We start from the raw sequence: 20,968 nt of genomic DNA on the forward strand, positions 1-20,968 counted from the left end.
GCAACTTGCCTTCTAATCTAGTTCATTAATGGTACTTCTGATTTCTGTGTGTGAATTTAAGTCATATTATTGGATTGTGTTGCATGGCGTGAAGGAGCAAGATGCTCTTGTATGCTGAGTTTACTTTCCTACTTCCTAGTTTTGTCACTTTTGGGGTGATTTATCTATTGCTCTAACTGTTCTTGATAAACTTTTCATGGAGCATGGCTATTGAAAGTATCCAGGGGTTGTACTGTCTTCCCTAGTAGGGCTGTATTCACTTAGTTTGTTCAGCCCAGAGCCAAGGAGGCTGAGGGGAGGCCTCATGGCAGCCTACAGCTCCTCACAAGGAGAGAATGGGGGCAGCACTGAGATCTGTTCTCTAGTGACAATGACAGGACCTGAGGGAATGGCATAGATCTGTGTCTATAGATGTGTCAGGGGAGGGTCAGGTTGGGTGTGAGGAAAAGGTTCTTCACCAGAGAGTGATGGGCATGAGACAGACTTCCCAGGGCCTTGGGCACAGCCCCAAACTGCTGGAGTCCAAGAAGGCTTTGGACAGTGCTAGGGTTTGAATTTTGGGTGGTCCTTTATGGAGCTGAGGGTCACGCTCAACGATCCTTGAGAGACCCTTCCAACATGGGATATTTTCTGATTCTATGAAGTAAAACCAAGAGAATTTGCACTTGATATCCTTTCATTGGGAGGGTCATGTGTGTGCATTGGCTTAGCAATAGTGGCAGAAATATGCAATAAGATACCTGCTTAGTAAGAAGAAACAGTGCAAGAATAAGGAAGCATTCCTTAGTTATGTGATTGTGTATCAACCTGACAGGCAGCATAACAATTCAATTTATTTGATCAGGTTGTTATTTTTAGAGCGGTTACTATCCCTTCCTGCATAAACATGTGCTATTCATTCCAGCTGGACCATATACCCCACTGTTTGTACTTTTTCCACACATATAATGGCCCTTGTCAAGACCAGCCCATCTTAGATATATCTTCATGTATATTTTTTCCTCATCAACTCTTTGGGAGTGATGGCTGATCATAGTCCTCTTATCCCAGGTTTCACCTACACGGGCATCTCTGTCATACAGCACATCTGTGTTCCAGCCACAGCCTCTGTCAGAACTCCCTGGCAAGTCTTGGTTCTTCCAAGACTTGTCATTTGACATCAGAAGCCCTCTCACCCTCCAGGAGAGAGAGGCCAGCTGCAGCTGTCCTGTTATATGCTATATGTCTTCATTTGAATTTTTTTCCCCAGAAGCTTGAGACTGGAAAACAGGCTGCTGTGGAGAAAGGCACAGATACAGATACTTCTGCAGTTTCATTTGAGAATGACAATTGCCAGTCCAGTAATTTCTGTAGACTTCATTTGCTTGTGGAAATCATATGAATGGCCTACCGGGAAGGCAACAGTATCCTTCTGTGGGATCTTCATAGCATGATGACATCAGACAGCATAAGTTTTTATGTCCTTGTGCAACACTTTATTTCTTACAAATGCGGAAAAGGCAAGGTACATATCTAGCAACTTTGCAAGCGTGGATGAGCTAAGCACCCAGTTCCTTCCTCTCCACCAAGCCACTGTAAACCGCACCCTATTCTCTATCAGTCAACCCAGTTTACTTCAAAGTGTACTCTGATAAACACAGCTCTGACTGATGAAAAGACTATTTCTTCCCAAGAAGAGACTGGACTCTCACTTTTCCCTACATGGCAGCAGTAGTTGCCTTGGCATTTCTCCTAGTAGCATTCTGAATGTGATCAAACTGGGACTTGTCCAGCAGGCAGGTGTTTCCATTTGGAAAATGACAAAGTTGGATAAAATAGTCCTCAGAAACAGTGGAGATGAAACTTGTTTTGCAATTAATTGTTTGCTTAGGTGGTTATCGGAACCCATACATACAGTGCTGGCATCTGTTGTGCAGCTTCAAATGGCTACATTCCAGAGTGTGCAGTGGAAAAACAACTGTCCTGTGTGAGGTTGGGGGTGTTTACTCATAGAGGCATTCTCTTGGAAAGGAATCTAGAAGAATGAAGTAAAGCAAAATGCATGAGGTCCTTCTGGCACGATTGCTCGCTTGTATTTAATTTTACATTTTTAAAAAGAGATGACTGTTAAAAAGTCTCTTTGGAATTATTGCACAACTTGTGCGATTGTTCCATGCAAACCAGCATTAATGCAGCATTGAAGTTGGAGATTATCAGCTACTCAGGAAGTACATTAACGCACACAGCTTATCTTTCTACCTGCTGGCACTTAGTTCTTGTTCTTATAATACTATCTTCATATAACATAAAAAATGAGAAATATAAACTGGAAATACATACAAAGGCCTTACAGCTATGTTACTAGTCGTATGCCTCAGAAGGTACTCATTCTTCACTTTCTTTTGCACTGGTGTTCTCTAAGAGTAATCTGTTTTGAAACAAACACGATTTCAAAGAATTTATCACCACAAGAAGGTAAATAATTGGTAGTCCTGATTTCAAGTTAAAGAAAATTAATGTGTCTCTGTGCAGGGCTTAGTTTTTACCATGTTATTTCTCCCATCCTCCCCCTTTACTTCAGGTATTGAAAGATGGAGGGAAGTACTTTCTGGACACTCCCAATGAAGACTGTGGAAACTGGATGATGTTTGTCCGGCTAGCCCGGAACCAAGAAGAACAGACCCTTGTGGCTTATCAGCACTGTGGAGAAGTCTACTTTACAACTGTTAAGGTAGTTAAACCCACATTGCTTCACCTGTCATTCAAACGGCAATTTATCGACAGAGATTCTGAAAGACCAACCCTTTTACAGATGAAAGATTGATTATATTCAGGCAACTGGCGCTTTCGTACACACCACCTTTTATATCACTTAATCCACTGTAAAGGAAGCAGTGTATGGGATTTTCCAGTAAAAGGTAATGTGTACATATGCTGCAGGTATTGAAGAAACTGAGCAGAGAAATGCAGAAATATTGTTCTTGGTGACGGTGTTCAAACAAGAACACTGTGAATTGTTACCATTCCAGTTCGAAATAGGCACGTTGTGAGATGATCCCGCAGCATTACTTTTGACAGTACTTCTTCCTGGAAAGTACTTTTCCTTATTGCACTTTTAGACACAGGTTGTGTTCTGAGTGCGTTAGAGGATACTGAGCAGCTTCTTTAAGTATTATTTTCTACTCTGATTAAATTTGAAGACTTAACTGCAGAAGTTACAATACTGTGATGCCGCCATGAAATGATCAGTTTATAATACTGGGGATTTTGGACTGTGTCTCAGGAAAGCAAATACAGAACTCTGTATTTGTAAATTACACAGGAATATGCGATGATGTTGGTTTTTGTTGTTTTGGTCACTTTGTCAGACTTTTTAACTCTTACATGTCTAGGAAACTGAAGTCTTCATGTTGAACATCCCTTTTTTTCTCCCCCTTTTTTCTCTAAGTAAATGCCTGCATAGCATTGTGAGTAACACGGGAAAGAGAAAAGACTAGTCATACTAACGGCACAGTGGTGGTGTGAGAATAAGTTAATGGTGATAACACTTTGCATCTTCTAAGTCTTTTATGACAGTATTTGTCTTTGGATGAAGAGCAAAGCAACTTTAAATCAACATATAATAGTAAAAACCAATCTGTGATGATATTTAGGCTGTGTTTGGGATTCTGAGTCAGTCAAAACAATTTTAAATATATGCTATATGTGTAGAACTGTGAACATTAATAATATTCTATTTGGAAAGCATGAACAAGTGCTTTTTCTAAGCAGCATATTTAGAAAACTGGTAACTTAAAGCTTCTGATAGAACTTTAATCTTGTATTGAGACAGCTCACTGCTGCTTCCAATAGAATTGCTCATGGGCATTAATGGAGAGTTGCATCCTTCTCATTATTAAAATGAAGAGTATCTTGGGATGAGAAATGTGTTTTCGAATCCTTACTGTGCACTGTGGGGAGTTAACCTGTTTTTCTCATTCCTAAGTCCCGGTGCCATCCATAGTACTATGGTGTCCTGCAGGTTCTGTCCAGGTCAGTAGGGTAAAGTAGCCTTCTCCTACACTGAGGCTCACCCTGCTGGTCACGTCGTGAGGCTGCCCTAGGGCTGGTAATGAGGGTTTTTTTCTCAAGAGAGTTTGAATATCTGTTGAGAGTGGAAGTATTGGCTCCAGTGTTTTTATAGAGATGGGATATCATATTAGTATAAAGGCAGAAGATTTTAGTGACTTGAAATTATGGCTACAAAAGCATACATATATGGATGGATACATGTGTACTTTTCTCCATCTAGAGTACATGCAGGAGCTCAGTCCATGACTGAGTCTCCTAGATGATGTTTCTGCCTCTCATCCTTTGTGAAGTGGAAAATTCACTGTGTGCTATTTCTGTTTAGGCCAGGTGTTACTGGAGCATACAGATGACCCATGCTGGTTGTAGTAAGTGAGCAGGTTTGTGCTGTCACCTTTCAGCATTCACAATCTAAGTTACCTTTCACCTACCATGCTTTATGCATGATTAATAAAGATGAATAAAGTGGCTTCCAGGGCCAAGAAGTCATATAAATCATGACCCCAAAGTTACTTCTTTCCTCCTAAATACGTAATAAATCTTGAGTCAGTTAATCTAATCACTCATCTTTCTTTTTTTGTCTGCTGCCATATTGACTGAAAGTACTTGTTTGATGAGGTGGTAGATTAGTCCAAGATTTGCTGTACGCATGACTGGATGGAAGACTGCAGATTATGGACTCCCTTAATCCTGTGTAGGAAAGCTTCAGTGAAAGAAGGGCAGGAGGTACCAGTATAGCACGTGCATTGAATCATCGTATCTTTAAGATTGGAAAAGACCTCTAAGCTCATCCAGTCCAGCCATCAGCCCGTCCCCACCATTCATATTGAGCCTTACCCATTAGAACCTGTGCATGTAAATATGCAGGTTTGGTTTGAAGTCCACACATTAATCAGCTCTGAATCTGTGCATCCAAGAGGTATTCAAGCTGTTACACGTTCATTATGCAGTTTTCTTTTGTCTGAAGCCTGTACTTAAGTGTTGTGTTCAGTGGGCTTCAGGAACATCAAGGCTGTTTCTTGGCAAGACTTCTGGACATCATAGGCAAATAAATGTCACTGAACGAAGCTGGGAGGGCTGAGGCATCTGTCCTACTGCATTTCCATAATCTCTGTATGTACAGGTCTGCTTTTAGAAACTCTCTAGTTTCAAACCTTTCAGAGTAGATAATAGTGCTCAGAAAGAGTTTGTTTGAATCTCTAAACTAAGTTACCATTAATTTAAATAGATTCAAAGAGTGCAACATGAGTAATGATAATTGATTGCATCCCCTTCTTTCCAGTCTTCAACATAGTATTATTTGGTGTAGGTAAATTAACACAGGTAAATGAGAGCTATATTCTTCCATTCACAGCCAATTGAGCCCCACACGGAATTGAAAGTATGGTACGCTGCCGATTATGCCAAATTTATGGAAACTTCTGCAGTCTTCATTAAAGAAGAATCTGATGTCAGTCCTTTGCCTGTAGTAGCAGTAAGTACCCCAAATCTACATTCAGGCTGTCACCATGTAGTAAATTATGGCTATTTACATGCTTTATGTGGTCATACTACAGCACGTCATAGAATAGTTGGCTCACACAAAGCCAGGAGCAATTTTAAAGAAACAGCTATCCATAGTAAAGCTACTCATTATAGTCTATGTTTGTAATCTAGTGGAGACATCAAATGTACCCAGAGGTAGTGATTCAAATGGGCTGTGCTGGAAAAACTTACTTAAGTTTGTGATTGTTTTTTAGTTAGCCAAGCTGTCCAGCCTTAGACATATCTCAGCTGTTCCCTTTTGCTATGCTTTGACCAGTTGGTCAGATAATGCTCTGATGGCTTCAGTCTTTCCTGTGTAATAAGCCTTCCTGATGCTTTTATCTTTGTATGATAGTAAGAATCCTTAAAAAAGCAGGAAAGGTTTCTGAATATTGAAAATGCAACTGTGAAGACTGATACCTAAGCTAGAAGGAAATGTTAAACAAAGAACACAGTTGAATTTGTTATTTATAGGTGCTCCAGGTGCTCCCTGTTGCTTCACTTGCACAGAGGATAGTCCAGAAAGAAGGCATGGGAGAACCATAGCATAAGACACAGAAAAGGCAGAGCAGGGCTCTTTGAATAAAGACAGAGTGGGAATGGCTTCACCGTGTTCTCCAAAGAAAGCTAAGGACGAGGGAAAATAATGTCACTCTGTGAGAGGCAGTGTACGAACAGATGAGGAAATACAGGGTTATACACCTGGAAATGCATTTTGTCAGGAACTGGTGGTTGTTTTGGGCTTGTTTTTTTTGGCACAGATTTTCATTTGAATGTCTCAAATGTTTATACTTAAAGTAAAGTAAGCATCAATGAAACCAGTAGAGTTTTTATTTTCACAGAATTAATAATAACAAATAATGCAATGCTTGCAAAAAAAAACCAAACCACCAAAAACTTAAATGTCTTTAAGGATAGGCAGTCCCTAGTTCTGTGATTTTTGTACAGTTGCAATAGCAGACAAATGATGTCAATCCAAGGTTAAAGTACAATTCTCAACTGCTTTTATAAGTAATTCTATAATAAGAACAAATAGACTTTGAAATTCAGTACACAGAGATGAGCAAAGGTGAAGGACTCTGTACTGCTACAGTAAATGCTAAACACAAATGTGGAAATCAGTATTTAGTCAATCTTTTTTTTTTTTTTCCTCTACTGGTTTGTAGACTCCTAGAGAGAATCCATTTCCTGCTGAACAGCAGGACTGTAATACGCTGAAGTAAATATGATCAAGGACAACACGTCTTGGGAAAGCCCAGAGACGATGCAGTGTCAGTGAGAATATGACCTTTCCTTAGAATGCCTAATAAGAAAGACCTGCTTCTGTTCTCGTTGCAGAAAGAGCCAGTAGACCCTTGGATATGCTCCAGCTGTAGAAGTACTTTTGCAACTTTTGCTCTGCTGGAATCTCACCAGTGCATCAATAAAGACCGAGTCCTTACCACCAGGCTCAGACCACCAAATAAATTAGGATCCTTAAAAGCAAAAAGCAAATTCAAAGGGAAACTGAGAGGATCGGCATTAGGCAAAACCATTGCTCAGTGCTATGGGACCATTTCCTGTTCCTCTGCTGCGAAGCTTAGCTGTGCCAGCTCAGGAAACACTTGTGATGCTCTTGTGAGGTTTATACCTAAATGGAGAAATGGCCGGTCTTCACTGTTGAAGGGAAGAGAAGTGAAGCAGCCAGACAGTTACCCTTGCCGACTCTGTGGGAAGATATTTGATTCCATTGAAAAGCTCACAGTCCACACTTACGTGCACAAAGCGGAGCGCCCCTACAAGTGTTCGCAGCACGGATGCACAAAAGCCTTCATTTCCAAATATAAACTGCTCAGGTACAGCTCTGAAGGCACTCCTTGTCTTGTGTGGGAAAAACAGGGACATCCTTTGCTTCCTGAGTGTCCGAGTAGTGACAGTTAATCCCCAAGCTCAGTTTTCATATCCTTGTGTTTGCAAGAAATGAGAAAACTAGTCTCCCTCAGTTGCTATTCAGAAAGACTGTGTTGAGCAATTTGAACCTACTGTATGCTTTATGATTAACACACTCCTCTTTAAAAAAATAGAAAAAAGCCAGGCTTTTACTAATAAATCTGAGAGCTTGTGAAAATGCTTTCCAAGAGGGCCAGTGTTTTCAGGTCTTGAAGCTGCATTGCGTACTACAGTGGATGTAAATGCTGATTACACTTTCTTTTTTTGTTCTAGACACTCAGCCACTCATTCTCCACAGAAATCTCACCAGTGTGGCTACTGTGAAAAGACATTTCATAGGAAAGACCATCTAAAGAATCACCTTCAGACTCATGACCCAAACAAGATGGCCTTCAAGTGTGAAGAGTGTGGAAAGAAGTACAACACCAAGCTAGGTTATAAGAGACACTTGGCTCTTCATTCAGCCACCAGTGGGGACCTTACCTGTAGGGTATGTGCTCAGGAGTTCGGTGGCACTGAGGTTTTGTTGGAACACCTCAAAAGTCACGCAGGGAAACCAACTGGCAATACCAAGGAGAAGAAACATAAGTGTGACCATTGTGAGCGTCACTTCTATACCCGTAAAGATGTGCGGCGTCACATGGTGGTTCACACAGGTTGCAAAGACTTTCTGTGCCAGTTTTGTGCCCAAAGGTTTGGGCGGAAGGACCACTTGACTCGCCATACGAGGAAGACTCATCCACAAGAACTGCTCAAGAGCAGGTTGCAGAATGGTGACTCAGTAGGTCTCCTTGACCAGCTTTTTCCATTCAGACTGAAGGAAGATGCCAGCATATTGTCCCCTTTTCCTGAAAGGGTCTCGGTGCAGAATGGAATTTTGAATAATTCAGAACCAAAGGAATACAACTGTTCACATCTTCATCCCCAGCCAAGCTTACAGACTGCTCTTTCTATTGAACCTTCTCCTCTTTTGCAAAGAATGGGCTGTGCAGATAGCCTTGCAGCTGTCCCTCCCACACCGTGCTCAACAGCCATCCCCGCCAACCTGAACCTTCACCAGTCGAATAAGTATGACCTTAGCTCTACCTCATTTGCAGCAGGCTCCCTCAAGAATCTTCCGATCAAAGTGGATGTTAAAGGTTACAACGTCCATCTTCTAGAGGACCTGCCATCACCAGAACCTCAGTCTCTCCACAAAATCAGTCTGGAAGAAGCTTCCTCAGGGCCTGTAGTTGATACTAACAAGTACCCAGTGCACAAGGAGACAGAGACAGCAGCTGAAACTACCAGCATGCCTTTCATGGATCTCACTCATGTGATGAGTTTCTGGCAACTCCCACAAGGTGACAACCAGAGCACTACTGGGGATATCGCGATGCCATTTGGTCCAGAGGAACCATCACATAGGCTGAATGGCCTCAGCCAACAGCAAGGTCTACAGCTAGCAACTGGTGGCATGGCCATAAACCAGCTGCATCATCTCCCTCGCTCCTTCCCATCCACTACAAATTCTGTAACGTTGCCTCATTTTCATCATGCCTTCAAGTAACTATGCTTTTTTTTTTTCCTTTTTTTTTTTTTTTTTTTTAAAGACTGTGCTTCTTACTTAAATCTGTTAGGAAGGGTATTTTTTTGTTTTTCTTCTGTTTCAAGAAAAACTGTCCCAGTTTTGTGTTGGTTTTTTTTTTTTTTGTTTTTAAAGCATGTTATGGACATGGTAGTTCAATGCAGAATGTTAATAAACAAGAAGCTCTATTTTTCATACTATTATTAATTTTTAGCATATGACAGTAGTAGGACTAATGTACTTCCCTCAGTACCCTCGGTATTGTTTCTTCCCTTTTAAACAAACAGCTTAATGTCTTCAATAATAGCAAAGCCTTGTAATGAATGAGGCACAATGAAAACTATGGCTGCTACAGTAGGCAAAATAGGGTGAGGGTGAAGGGGGGAGGAAGGGGGAAAACAACAGAGGAATAATTCTGATGAGCCATAAATCACAGGAAATGTATACACGTGGCAAACTTAAGGTGAACAGTTTATCAGCGTGATACAGATTTCTTCTAAGCATTTACTTAATTACTAAATTTTATGAATCTTTAAATCAAAATGATTCCAAGAGTAAATCTTACCTTCTTGTTTCACTCATTTAAAGCAAAGAAAATCAGGGTTGTGATTACATCTAAGTAGACGTCTGTTTTATTCTGAAGTTCACTTTGGCTGTGTGCATCTCCTGCGTTTTTCCACTGCTGCATGACTACACCAAAGCAGATGTCTTGTATAGGTGTAGTTTGCAGAATGGGAAGTGAATTGTCTCAAAGATTGGAGTAGAACATGATCATTAGCAAGATGCAGGAACCTGGTCTATCTCTAGTAAAGTATTTGCTTAAATTTAAGCACGTGTGCTCTCATTGGGTCAACAGCTTGCATGATTTAACACCCAATAATAAAATAATGCTTCTTACCTAAGGGGCCTTTATCTAACTTCTGTTGATTAAAAAAATGGCTTTTGTCTGGGGGACGATTCTTAATTATAGCTATCCGAAAGATGGGCTCCTTGATAGAAAGCTGGCCCTGCCAAAGCAGCTTGCCCAGGGGATCCTCCAGCCAAGGTCAGCCTTTGGTGAGGCTGTGGTAGGTCCCCATGCAGAAGGGCTTGTGGTGGTTACCTCAGGATGGGTCCTCTTCAAAACCACGAGCTGTAAACCTGCCTCAAAAGCATCATAGGAAATCAGCAAATATGGTAACAGTCGGATGTTTTGCTCACTGGTATTGTGGTAGTTACACCTGAATCAGAATCACAACTTACTTACATTTGCTTCCTATAGCGAACTGCTGTATGTATCCAGCTGGTGTAGGTGTTACAGCCCCGTCCCCTGAACAACCAGCAGAAATTGCAAAATAAAAAAATAACATCTCCCAACAGGTGACATTTAAACAAACAAACAACTTGAGAATTTACTTGCTGCTTTGCACAGCCCAGACTTAAAAAAACAAAGCACCATTTTAGCATACGATGCCATTACTAGTGGGTTCTATTGCAGCTGAAACAGATGCAGAAGTTCTGAATCAGAATAAGCAATCTCTAATATTAAATTCACTTAGAATTAATAGTGCCTAATGATAATTACAGCTGTACCACAAAGCGAGCTTGTTCTCCCTCGGTAATCACAGGACTATTTCCAGGCAACTTCAAATAAAAAACAACGTTTGTAAATCATGGATTGCTGTTTGCTGTTAATGAATTGTAACGACGTGTGAGTGGTTCTACGAGTTATTTGGATTAAGGGAGGGTGGGATTATTTGCTTTGTGCAGGAATTGTGTTCTTCAGATACACCAGAGAAGCTTTCTTCTTTAAGAGCGGGTAGCTGCACATTCATGTCCAGTGAAAGACCAACACCACCACATTCTTGTACGTGCCTGATCATATATGATTGATTAGCAGACACTTTGGGTTGTGCTTTTCTGAGAGGCTTAATAAGTGAAAAAAGACATGTCTTTGCATTAAAGTATGATGTTAAGAAGGAAGCACTGTGCAATGTTGCACTAGTCCAGTACCCACACTCTGAGCTGCTCACTGCAATGGGAACAGAGATACTCTGGGCCCTAGCTGCAATCTCTCATGAAATGCATCTCACTAAGATATGTGAGAGATGCTCATCACACTGAACTGCGAGTTAAAGGCCAAGCCTCTGTCAAGTAAAAAGACGTAGAATAGCTTGGGTTGGAAAGGACCTCATCTATTTCCAACTGCTCTGCCATGGGCAGGGCTGCCACCCCCTAAATTGGGCTAGATCAGGCTCCCCAGGGGAGCTTTAAAACTCATAAAAGGCACACTGCAACATCTACAGGTAAAACACAGCACACCATAGTGGCACCTGCAAGTAAAACACAGAAGCAGACCTTAAATAGGTGCTGCTGCTGCTACAGCAACTCTTCTGTCTATTCAAAATGGTTATTCTAGATTCTTGACATCATAAATAAAGAGCTCAGCTGCACTCCATATATAGTACGTGGTAGAAATACCCTAGTACACAGCAAATGAAAAGAACAAACTATTTTTGCCTGCAGATTAGCTGTCACCACTTCATTGTAACATCTTATTTATGCATTACAAAACGTTAAGTCTGCATTAGCACGTGCCTTCTATGCTGACGTGGAAGTGCACATAGCTGAACTGCAGAAGTCAAACATACCTGTGCTTAATTCTGCACAGCTGTAGCTCTGGGTACATATAATATGCAATTCATACACCTCTTCCCTAAACCAGGATTTACATCCCAACACCATCACTGTCATGTTGTGTTTGCCTGCAGTGCTGCATACTCCATACATGGGTGTGCTCATGCTGAGCTCAGCAAAGCTGTATGGCTGAAGCCTACAGAACACAACCACCTGCTCCAGCTCACCAGTAGGGCACAGAGCATTCAGCATCTTGGTCTTATTTCTCTCCTGGAAACGAGCTCCTAAAAGCCATCACATTCCGTGCACAGTTTGGAAGAAAAGGTTTGGGACTTTCAGGTGGTAATTTAATTAGATTTTGGCAGCTGGTACGGATAATGTCACAGCTTTAACAAGGATAGCACAATAAGCTTTGTGACCAAGGGAAAAATAAAGGAGGACAGTGAACTTCCATTATTATTATCTTTTTGTTGTTTGTTTTAATTGGAGATGGTACCCATTGTGTTATTACCACCGCTTCACAACGTACTGAACTGCAGCACTTGGGGTGGAAGAGGTGCTGGAGGATGACACTGTTAAGGCCCACAGTGCTTCGCAAAACACCTTCATGTGTCCCTGGCAGGCAGCTGCTCTATCTTCGGGACTCTGTCTGCTGTCTGAAAGCAGCAACAAGTCACATACTGGTTACTTACACTGAAACACAGAACTCCCTTTTAGCTAAGACGATTAAAGCAAAGCAATAATACATAAAAAGGCTTACTTTTAAATATTACCTTGGCTGGCTAATCTCTTCCAATACTTCAGCACTGAGAACATACTCGGGATCTGCTACCTTACAGCAAGGAGCCCAGGGGCACTTCCTAACCTTTGCTTTGCTCATTAGTCCGCCCACCTCCTGTTCTGTCCAGTCTGCACGTAGGTTGCACTGTTTGGTGCCTGGACTCAGCCACAGTGCTACAAAAAGATGCCTTCTCCCCAGGCCTTCCAGCCCAGAGGGTGAGGGCTAAACCCTAAGAATGGTGGTGGGATCCATAGATGTCTGCTGGTGGTCTGTGAGCCCTGCATGGTAACCCTAAGGGTTCATACACTGTTCGTATGGGAACTCTATGTTGGGCACAGGAGAGCATGAGACTTGCTAAAGATGCCTGAAATAAAACAATAAAAGAGTTTTCCTTACCTAAATTCCCCAACAGATTTTTTTCTGGGAGACACACCCGAAGGTTTTCTGCTTTTCTGCTGTGCTCCAGGAGGAGTCTCTGCAAATTGTTATTTTAAAACGTTATTGAGCATCAAAAAATTCTAACGTAAATGAATATAAACTCCAGAAATGTAAAGATAGAAGATACCAATATATGAATAAATTGAACTGCATTGATACACAAATAATAATATCACAGAATCCTCAAGACTGCAGAAGACCTCTAAGAAAGAGGGAACTTGTCTCCCAGACAGTGCACTTCAGGTTTATATAGAAGCTTCTGTTTGAGAACACCTTGAGAATGTCTGAGTAAAAGCTAAGTCCCTTCTTAGAACCTACTTGGAAACCTCTCTGCACGCAACTGACGCAATGGATTGGGGTGATTTGTATTGCCATTTGATACCAGCAATAGCCATTTGGAGCTGATGGAGTCTGTTCTAAGGCAAGCATAAATAGAGCCGATTGAACTCCTTACCTAGAGTAGCCTTTTCTCCATTATCAAGCTTTTGTCCCTTCTTCTCATGTGGTAACGCAGGTGTGACAGTTGTTTTTTTCCTTTGAGTCACTGGTTGCTTGCCCTAGGTTAAGAGAATATGATGCACAGTGTACACACAACTCTAGCAAGAAGGTCACAGAGCCCTACAGCTCCCCAAACTACTGAAGCAGTGCTAGAAAAGAACAAGTACAGCTGCTCCCATTTAGGATGCTGCTTTTAAGCCTAAAAAAATGACTTTTTCAAATAGCTCGTCATAAAAATCACTTCTCTCACAAAACACAATTGTTTGCATTATTACTATTAATAAAACAACAGAGGAGCTCACTTAAGAGGCTCCACCAATTAGCTCTGCTTTTCTGGTTCCCCAAAGATGCTCAGACCTTTGGCCTCGTGTCTCACATTCAGGAAGTTTACCAACTTCCCTGGAAACCTTCAGTTAAATATTAATACAGGTTTTACTCCACATAAAGTATAATCTGGCAAATCCATCTCAAGGACAACACAAGTGTGAACACGTTTGCTTACCACAGGCTGTTTGGTGATCTTAGCAGCAATGGCACGGCGAGCAGCTTGCTCTTCACAAAACCTGATGTGCTTCTCTGCTGCAGCCTCGTTGAATCTTCTCAAGCAGAACGGACACTGAATATAGTCTGATCATAGGAAAGAAACAGCTGGTGTCACAGCTGGTGTAGCACAAGAAAGGATTTGCCTTATTTCACTGGAGCACCCAAGATGGCTCCATCATGTGGTGATCACAGCGAGCTCCCATCAAGAAAAGCACTTAGGATCCTACAACATGTGCTTATGGTATTAACTCCGCAAATCGCTATCAGAAGGAAATCCCTGGGCATTACTAAAAGCAAATTAAAATATTTCAAGACTACATTTTAAGCGTAGTCATCAACATTCTTATTTCAGTGTAATGCATTTCCTTTGGACACTGTTTAAAATGCTGCTTAGGAGGCTGTCCCAGTCAGCTAAGGGGTACCAAAGAGCCAAGTTTCTCTTTCCCTCCAGCCCTGAGCTACTGGGTATACATCCCCACCACGTCCCTCAGCAATTGGCCTTCCCCCACTTCCTTTCTCCACAGCTCCCCCAGCTCTTGCACAACTCTGGTTACCCAAAGAGAGAGAAGGAAAGGAAGGGGTTTGCTCTTAGAGTTGGTGGAGTCAGATGAGAAATAACAGAGCAATTAAGGTATTCAACGATGGAAGTTCAGAGAAGAGCTTGACCCCAATCAGGGAGAGAAAACATGTCCTGCTGCTTATACTGCATTGCTGACAGCTACAAGAGGAGGAACACTGGAGTTCTCACAGCTGGTTTTGGTATCAGTCGTGAACTCCTGGTCTGTAAGGGAGATGAGAGAGTCCTCCCTCCCTCTTCCTTTATGGCTCAGGAGGGACTCCGCAGAGACCCTTTCCAGGATTCCTCTTACATTTCATAAATCATCTATCATGAGGAATATTGGCTGTACGTTTCTGGATCTGTAACTTCTAACACAGTGAGCTCTGTGTAGAGACCACACCTGCTATTAGGAGCAAAAGCAGTGTGGCACAGCCAGGGCGTGGAAGTGGATAGTGGAAAAGCTATCACATGGCAACAAAAGCCTGCGTGCACTACATTCGGTCTGAGTGGTGAGGAGACGTGTTTTACACTCTGTCACACAACGGTGCCATTTGCAGTAGTCAGACATCCCAGCTCTCTTCCCAAAGCACTAACACTTGGCTCCAGACCTGCCAACTTTATAAGTCACGAAGGGACAGTTATCTTTCTCTTTCTCCTCGCTTCCTCTTTGCTGCACTGTTCCTCAAGCCAAGAAACACAGAAGAAAAAAAATAGAGTATGGAAGGAATCAGCGTTCATATGGTGCTGTGCAGAGAGGTACAGAACTAAAAGTCCAGCTGTGAATAATAAGAGCTCATCATAGAATCACAAGGTTGGAAAGGGCCTACTAGCTCATCTAGTCCAACTATTCTCCCATTACTGTTGCTACAACAAGCCACTAAACCACATCTTGTAGCTCCTCATCCAGATGCTTTGCTAGAAGTCAGTACAAGATCGAGAATAGGATAAACTGAGCCACAAACCTGGATTGATGCTTGGTGGGGGGGGAGGTGGAAGAGGACGGCCTTCTTGCATAGCTTTCGTCACTTCTTTGGCTGATTTAATGGCATTAATAAAATCCTCATGGTGCTGCCTCCAGTTAGATTTCTTCACTGGCTGATTCTGCAAAGGAAATTAAGGGAGACACAAACTATATTTGCTTCCTGTGAGGGACAAAGAAATGTCTTCAAGCGCATGTCCTCCCTTTCCAAGAGAAATGTTACCAACAAAATAAACTTTCTGTTTTCTGTCAGAGGCACAGGAAAGCTGAAGCAGCCCTCTGACACCTATTAATAGCAGCAGCAGATGGAAGAACAAAACACTCCAACAAGAACACTCTGGTTGTGGCAGACTAAAGGGTGCATTAGAGGGAATAGAAACTATACTACAATCACCATCATTTTCAGTAATTTGGTATATCTGGGTAAAACTACACACTTATGCACGTCTTCCCTTCCTCCTCATCATCATTACATAACCTTGAAGAGGAGGCTGTCAGAGACTTGCATAGTACTTAAAATACACAAAGGGATATGTCCAAGGAAAGCAGAGACACTTGGTGCCCAGAGCAGTCATGGTACCTGAGAAATATTCCCCAAGACCAGCAGCACAGAGAGGGGGGAGGAGGAAAGAACTTGGCACTGAATCAAGAACATATGCAAGTGTCATCTGTGACATCCAGGCTTTGTCCTGGGAGGAAACAATCACGTTTCCAAATGAAAGGCTTCAAACAGAGATCACGTGTGCTCCAACAGTAACCGTACCTTCAGCAGGGGCTGCCTCTTCACAGTTCCGATATCTGTTCCCTGCAGTCTCTGCTTAAAAGAATTGAAGGGCTTGCGCTTCTTGTTGAAGACTTTCTTGCAAATGGGCTCGTGTCTCATCTGGGATGCAAAAAAAGTTTGTCAGAACTTCATAAAAACAAAACAAAAAAAAACAAAACTGTGTACAGCTGCAGTTTCTCATGCCCAGAGACATGCTGGGGGATGACAGGAAAAAGCACTCGCAGAGAATCACAGGTTGGGGCTGCTCATAATCCCAGTCTCACTGGACTTTTTCCTTGGCCTCGCCACATTCAGTTTCCTTTCTTTCTTGGTTTAGAGGGAGAACAGACTGCTCCTGTTCAAAGGGCTGATGTTTATATTATTAGTCCATTGAGTTTAGATAAGTATTCCAGACTCAGTGCTCCACTGGCAAACAACAGCCCTGCTCATCCCATCAGTGCAGCCAGAGCAAAGACAGCCTGAAAGGGAGCAGCTGTGTAACAGCTCACAGTAACCTGACAGCTCAGAGTGAGGAGTATCATCTGTGGCTGAAAGCACACAGGGCTCCTAAGTGGAGGTATCCAGGGCTCAGTGCATGGGAGACACACACCACACAACAAAGGAGGGCTTAACATTCAGAAGCGGCACAGACCCATCTGCAACAGCATGCCCCGTTTTCTCTTTATGAGGAACGCAGTGAGAGTGAGGACACAACTGCATCCTTACTCCAGTGCTGTGGATTACACCCATTTGAGCCATCTGCAGGTAGCCCATTAGAGACCCCATTCCAACCTTTCCAACTCAGTCTCCTTTCCCAGCTCTCAGTCATTCTTCTTTATCTTTTCACTAATTTCCCTAAGCTGTCCCCTCACCCACTTTTCCCTGTGTTACACCACTGTGTTACACCACTGTCTGACCAATGTATGTCAGCATCAGCCCTGCTGGGCCGGGAATTTCCTCTTTTTATCACGATACACCCTTCTAAATTCTCATTTTCCCTTGAACCTTTCTACTCACGTGCTTCAAGTCCTTCTGTTTCTAGCAATGTTTGACAGCAAACTCAAGAGAAGTAATCCCCTGCGGGGCACACAGGATGGCAGATACCTGGGCTTTGCTCACTGAGCACACCAGCCCGTACCACCAAGAACAGAAAGGCATTGCAGAGCTTGTACCACACAAGTCCTAGTGATGAGAAACCTCCCTTCCTGACCCCAAAACATACATAGCTGTCTAATCAAACAAATATCAGAGCATCACAGAACTGTAGGTGTATGACAGGACATCTGAAGATACAGTCCACCAAAGCAGGCTCCCCAGGGCAGGTCGCTAATTTGATAGATCAGACCATCATGTTGGTCGCACATCTGATCTAAGATATCAGACACTGAACTGCCAATTCCACCTTTGTCTCAGCACTCACAATTGCTCAGTTCTGCCACTTCCCATCCCCTCTTGTTCCTTTTGCTAGTTCAGTTTTCAGTTACACCTCAGCACTGAGCTGAGGAGCTGCAGGCAGAGCCAACCCCTTCAGAAAAACTCTGCAGTTGTGTTGTTGCCACCCATTTAGTTTGCAATCCAGGGATCAGAGGGGTCAGCGGGAATCATTTCATTCACTTCAGAAGGCTTTGGAACCAAGCCTGCTGCCTGCATTAGGTAGTCAAAGGGATCGCTTATTGGATGGTTTATTCGCCTGTTTCTCCCAGGAACCCTAAAAAATAACTAACCCTGTCTTGAAACCTGGAGCACACAGGAAGCTTCAGGTGGCAGGATGTGACATGAGTCAGTGAATTATACCCCAACAGGAGAGAATACGTTGTTTCAGATGTGATGGTTGAATCTAAATGATCATTATAGTTCTTTTTAACCCAGGCTAATTCTACGATTCTATGACATAGAGCAAGAATCAGCTTTGGAGAAGTAGATAAAGTGCAATCTTGTGCTAGGTCACAGTATTGTTATGAACATTCACCTGTTTTCTAATCAGGTCTACTAAGGAAAGCAGTTGTTAGATCATTTGCTGTTAAACACATGTTCAACTCGTCTCTCCTCCTTCCCCAGTGCCCACCCCTCTCAGATAAACACACTGACACCCCCATTTAAAAGAAAGGCGGAGTTTTACCAGAACATCCTGTGCAAATTGTCTTCCGCAGATTCTACAAGGTACCAAATCTTGACTCCCGACGGCTGTATAAGAATTCAAACCAACAGTGTGAGTCACACAGCACAGGACTGCTGCATTACACTACAACTGATGGTCACACCGAGCCCTTAAACTGCTGGGATCGGTTGTCTTGCTGTCAGGAAAGGACCTCTGCAGTCATGAGCCCTTTTGCAGAACCACTTTATTCCTCCCACTCCTACAAAGCTTTCCTTTACTCTGAGAGACACCTTCTGTTCTCCACATGCCTGCTAATAAGGCATCACCTTTCATAATGAGATCCTAAGCAGGAGAGGAGAGGGGATGAAAGCAAAGCACTCATTAAGTCATTGCTGCATGAATTCTGGTGGGAACACAAAGCGCAGGTGATTTGCACCCAGGCTTCTTTCATTTTCCATGTCATCAAACAATGGCAGCAAAAGGCTTCACCATTCTGCAAGCCAGAAGGCATCACACTGAGTATAAAACCACCTTCATTCTTAAGACAGAATGTTGCCATGAGGTGCTTAGCAGCGCTCAGCACTTACTTCACAGATGCAAACTGCTGGGGGGTTCTGCTTTTAAATCAGTCACTTCTTGTCAAAAATAAATAAGAGTTAGACAGGAGACAGCTCTGTGACTCTAGTACCACTTAACACATTCTCATTTCAGGGCAGGGATGTTTCTTGCATTAAGCAAAACCAGCTTTCAGAAATATCTGAGCGTAACAAAGAGCCCTATTCACAAGACTTGTAATCTACAGAGGGAAAGTCGTCTGCATTGAAGCATTCCTTACCTGCTTTGGCTGAAACAAAAGGAATCTTTGTATTGCTGAGCAGGAGCAGATGTGCAACTGCTTTTGTTACCTCTTCATTCAGATATTACCACACTCCGAGGCACAGAGAAAAGCTATTACAGCATCGCACCCATTAGAGAGGAACAAAAGCAATCCTGTAACTTCTCACCGTCATTCTATTACCTGTTTAAATGACACTCCACTTTTGTTTCCAAGAAACACCTTTCTGTGTGTCTGTGCTTACTCCAGGCCATGCTCTTTCAAGTGTCACCCTTTTCCTGTCCCATCTCTTATTGTTTGCGTCCCCTCAAAGTTCACTTCTTTCAAAGACTGTCATTCAATATTCAGCGGGAAGGCAGGACAAATGACAGCACACTACACTTGACTGGTGCCTTTAGACATATTCAGTGGCAGGTAAGGACTGGTAAGGAACACAAGCTCTGCCTCGCGTACATCAGTTATAGTAAATCACATATTACATTCCACGCAAACCACTGAGGTGTCTGTTACTCACTTGTTTCATTTAGCTCCTGTGCTGGTATCTGGCTCATCTTACTATGATGGTTTCTCAAATTGACTCTTCAGCACTATTGTCAGGAGTCATGAGCAGGTGGTCAGCCTTCATCATTCAGAAGGCCAGAGCTTATGGCTGCTCCAAGGTACCGCATGTCACAATTAACAGTTATGACACAAGCAGACCCCGCTTAAGCACCTGAAACACATGAAAAGCAGTACAGATACAAGCTCAATGAAAACCCCCAAACTTTTTCTACTGTAACAGCTGATGTTTACTTGTTCAACACAATTTGAACACGTTTATAATCTTGATGTATATACTGTATTCACACTTCAGCATTCTAAGCAGCAACGAAGAGACCTGTGGATGTATCTGTTCAATTCAGTTAACCAAAAATGTGTTACTTTATCAACTAAAATACACTGCAAAAGCTTTTCCCTCCAGTATAAGCAAGTATTAAGCCCTCCCATTATCTTGTCACCACCTAGTGTTCATATAATACAGGTACATTCCAGATATTTTGTAGTAGTCGGTCCGCTCTACTGTTTTGGTTCCCCTGTTCCTTGCCAGTAAAAGGGGCTGCCTTCTCACTCAAAGGCAAATGCCCAGCTCTACAAATCAAGGGTTGACATACTCACACGAGTACGGAAACTTTCAGAAGGACTGACTGCAGATCTCATTCCTTTTATTCATGTCTACAGACCGGTCACCAGCAGAACAACTCCTGTATACAGTGCAGTAATTGAAGATCACATTAAGTCTGCAATAAAGGCTTTCTGCTCACCTTCAAAAAGTCTTTGCAACAGTTGTGTGGGGTCACAAGTCGCAGCAAAAGCAAACTAAAGGCAAGACAAGGAACAGCATTTCAGGAAAATCCTGACAACGGCTGTTTGCCATCTGCACCACAGCTTTCTAAAGATCTGCTGTTTGTTACACAACCATTGTCATCTTGACTACTTGAAGCAAAGTTGCTTTAAACAGCAACAATAAGAGCCACTGAGTACTGCCCTTCAATACTTGTTGCAACAATTTTTATTTATCCAACATGTAAAACTCATAGAATGGCCTGGGTTGAAAAGGACCACAATGATCATCCAGTTTCAGCCCCCTGCTGTGTGCAGGGTCACAACCACCAGACCAGGCTGCCCAGAGCCACATCCAGCCTGGCCTTGAATGTCTCCAGGGATGGGGTATCCACAGCCTCCTTGGGCAACCTGTTCCAGTGTGTCACCACCCTCTGTGTGAAAAACTTCCTCCTAATATCTAACCTAAAC

At 42.6% G+C, this 20,968-nt stretch overlaps 2 protein-coding genes across 8 annotated transcripts in view; one reads left to right on the forward strand and one right to left on the reverse strand.

Moving 5' to 3' along the window:
- Positions 1–10,720, forward strand: part of PLAGL1 (PLAG1 like zinc finger 1) — a 37,671-nt gene extending 26,951 nt beyond the window's left edge. For 5 of the 6 annotated variants that reach the window (XM_085543508.1, XM_015858282.3, XM_085543510.1 and 2 more), the window contains 4 exons: positions 2,561–2,710; positions 5,402–5,521; positions 6,910–7,406; positions 7,774–10,720. In XM_085543508.1, the coding sequence (XP_085399634.1) occupies positions 2,621–2,710; positions 5,402–5,521; positions 6,910–7,406; positions 7,774–9,049 (1,983 nt within the window). In that variant the 5' untranslated portion in view covers positions 2,561–2,620 and the 3' untranslated portion in view covers positions 9,050–10,720. Of the gene's footprint in view, positions 1–2,560; positions 2,711–2,791; positions 2,898–5,401; positions 5,522–6,909; positions 7,407–7,773 lie in introns of all 6 variants that reach the window. The other variant, XM_085543511.1, reaches the window with a different exon arrangement.
- ZC2HC1B (zinc finger C2HC-type containing 1B) lies at positions 797–20,602 on the reverse strand. 2 transcript variants are annotated; one of them, XM_085543521.1, is made up of 9 exons: positions 20,479–20,602; positions 19,692–19,889; positions 18,364–18,428; positions 16,245–16,364; positions 15,465–15,603; positions 13,903–14,027; positions 13,357–13,459; positions 12,861–12,939; positions 797–2,014 (listed from the first exon to the last, which is right to left on the reverse strand). In XM_085543521.1, the coding sequence occupies exons 2-9, from the start codon at positions 19,726–19,728 to the stop codon at positions 1,987–1,989; spliced, it is 696 nt and encodes a 231-aa protein (XP_085399647.1). In that variant the 5' UTR covers positions 19,729–19,889; positions 20,479–20,602; the 3' UTR covers positions 797–1,986. The 2 variants fall into 2 exon arrangements, with proteins under 2 accessions (XP_085399647.1, XP_085399648.1); XM_085543522.1 differs by lacking the exons at positions 797–2,014; positions 20,479–20,602 and adding exons at positions 12,132–12,339; positions 20,333–20,460.
- Positions 20,603–20,968: the final 366 nt, after the last annotated feature.

The sequence above is a fragment of the Coturnix japonica genome, chromosome 3 (assembly GCF_054131305.1).
Source record: "Coturnix japonica strain WE chromosome 3, WE-NBRP24, whole genome shotgun sequence".
Lineage (NCBI taxonomy): Eukaryota > Metazoa > Chordata > Aves > Galliformes > Phasianidae > Coturnix > Coturnix japonica.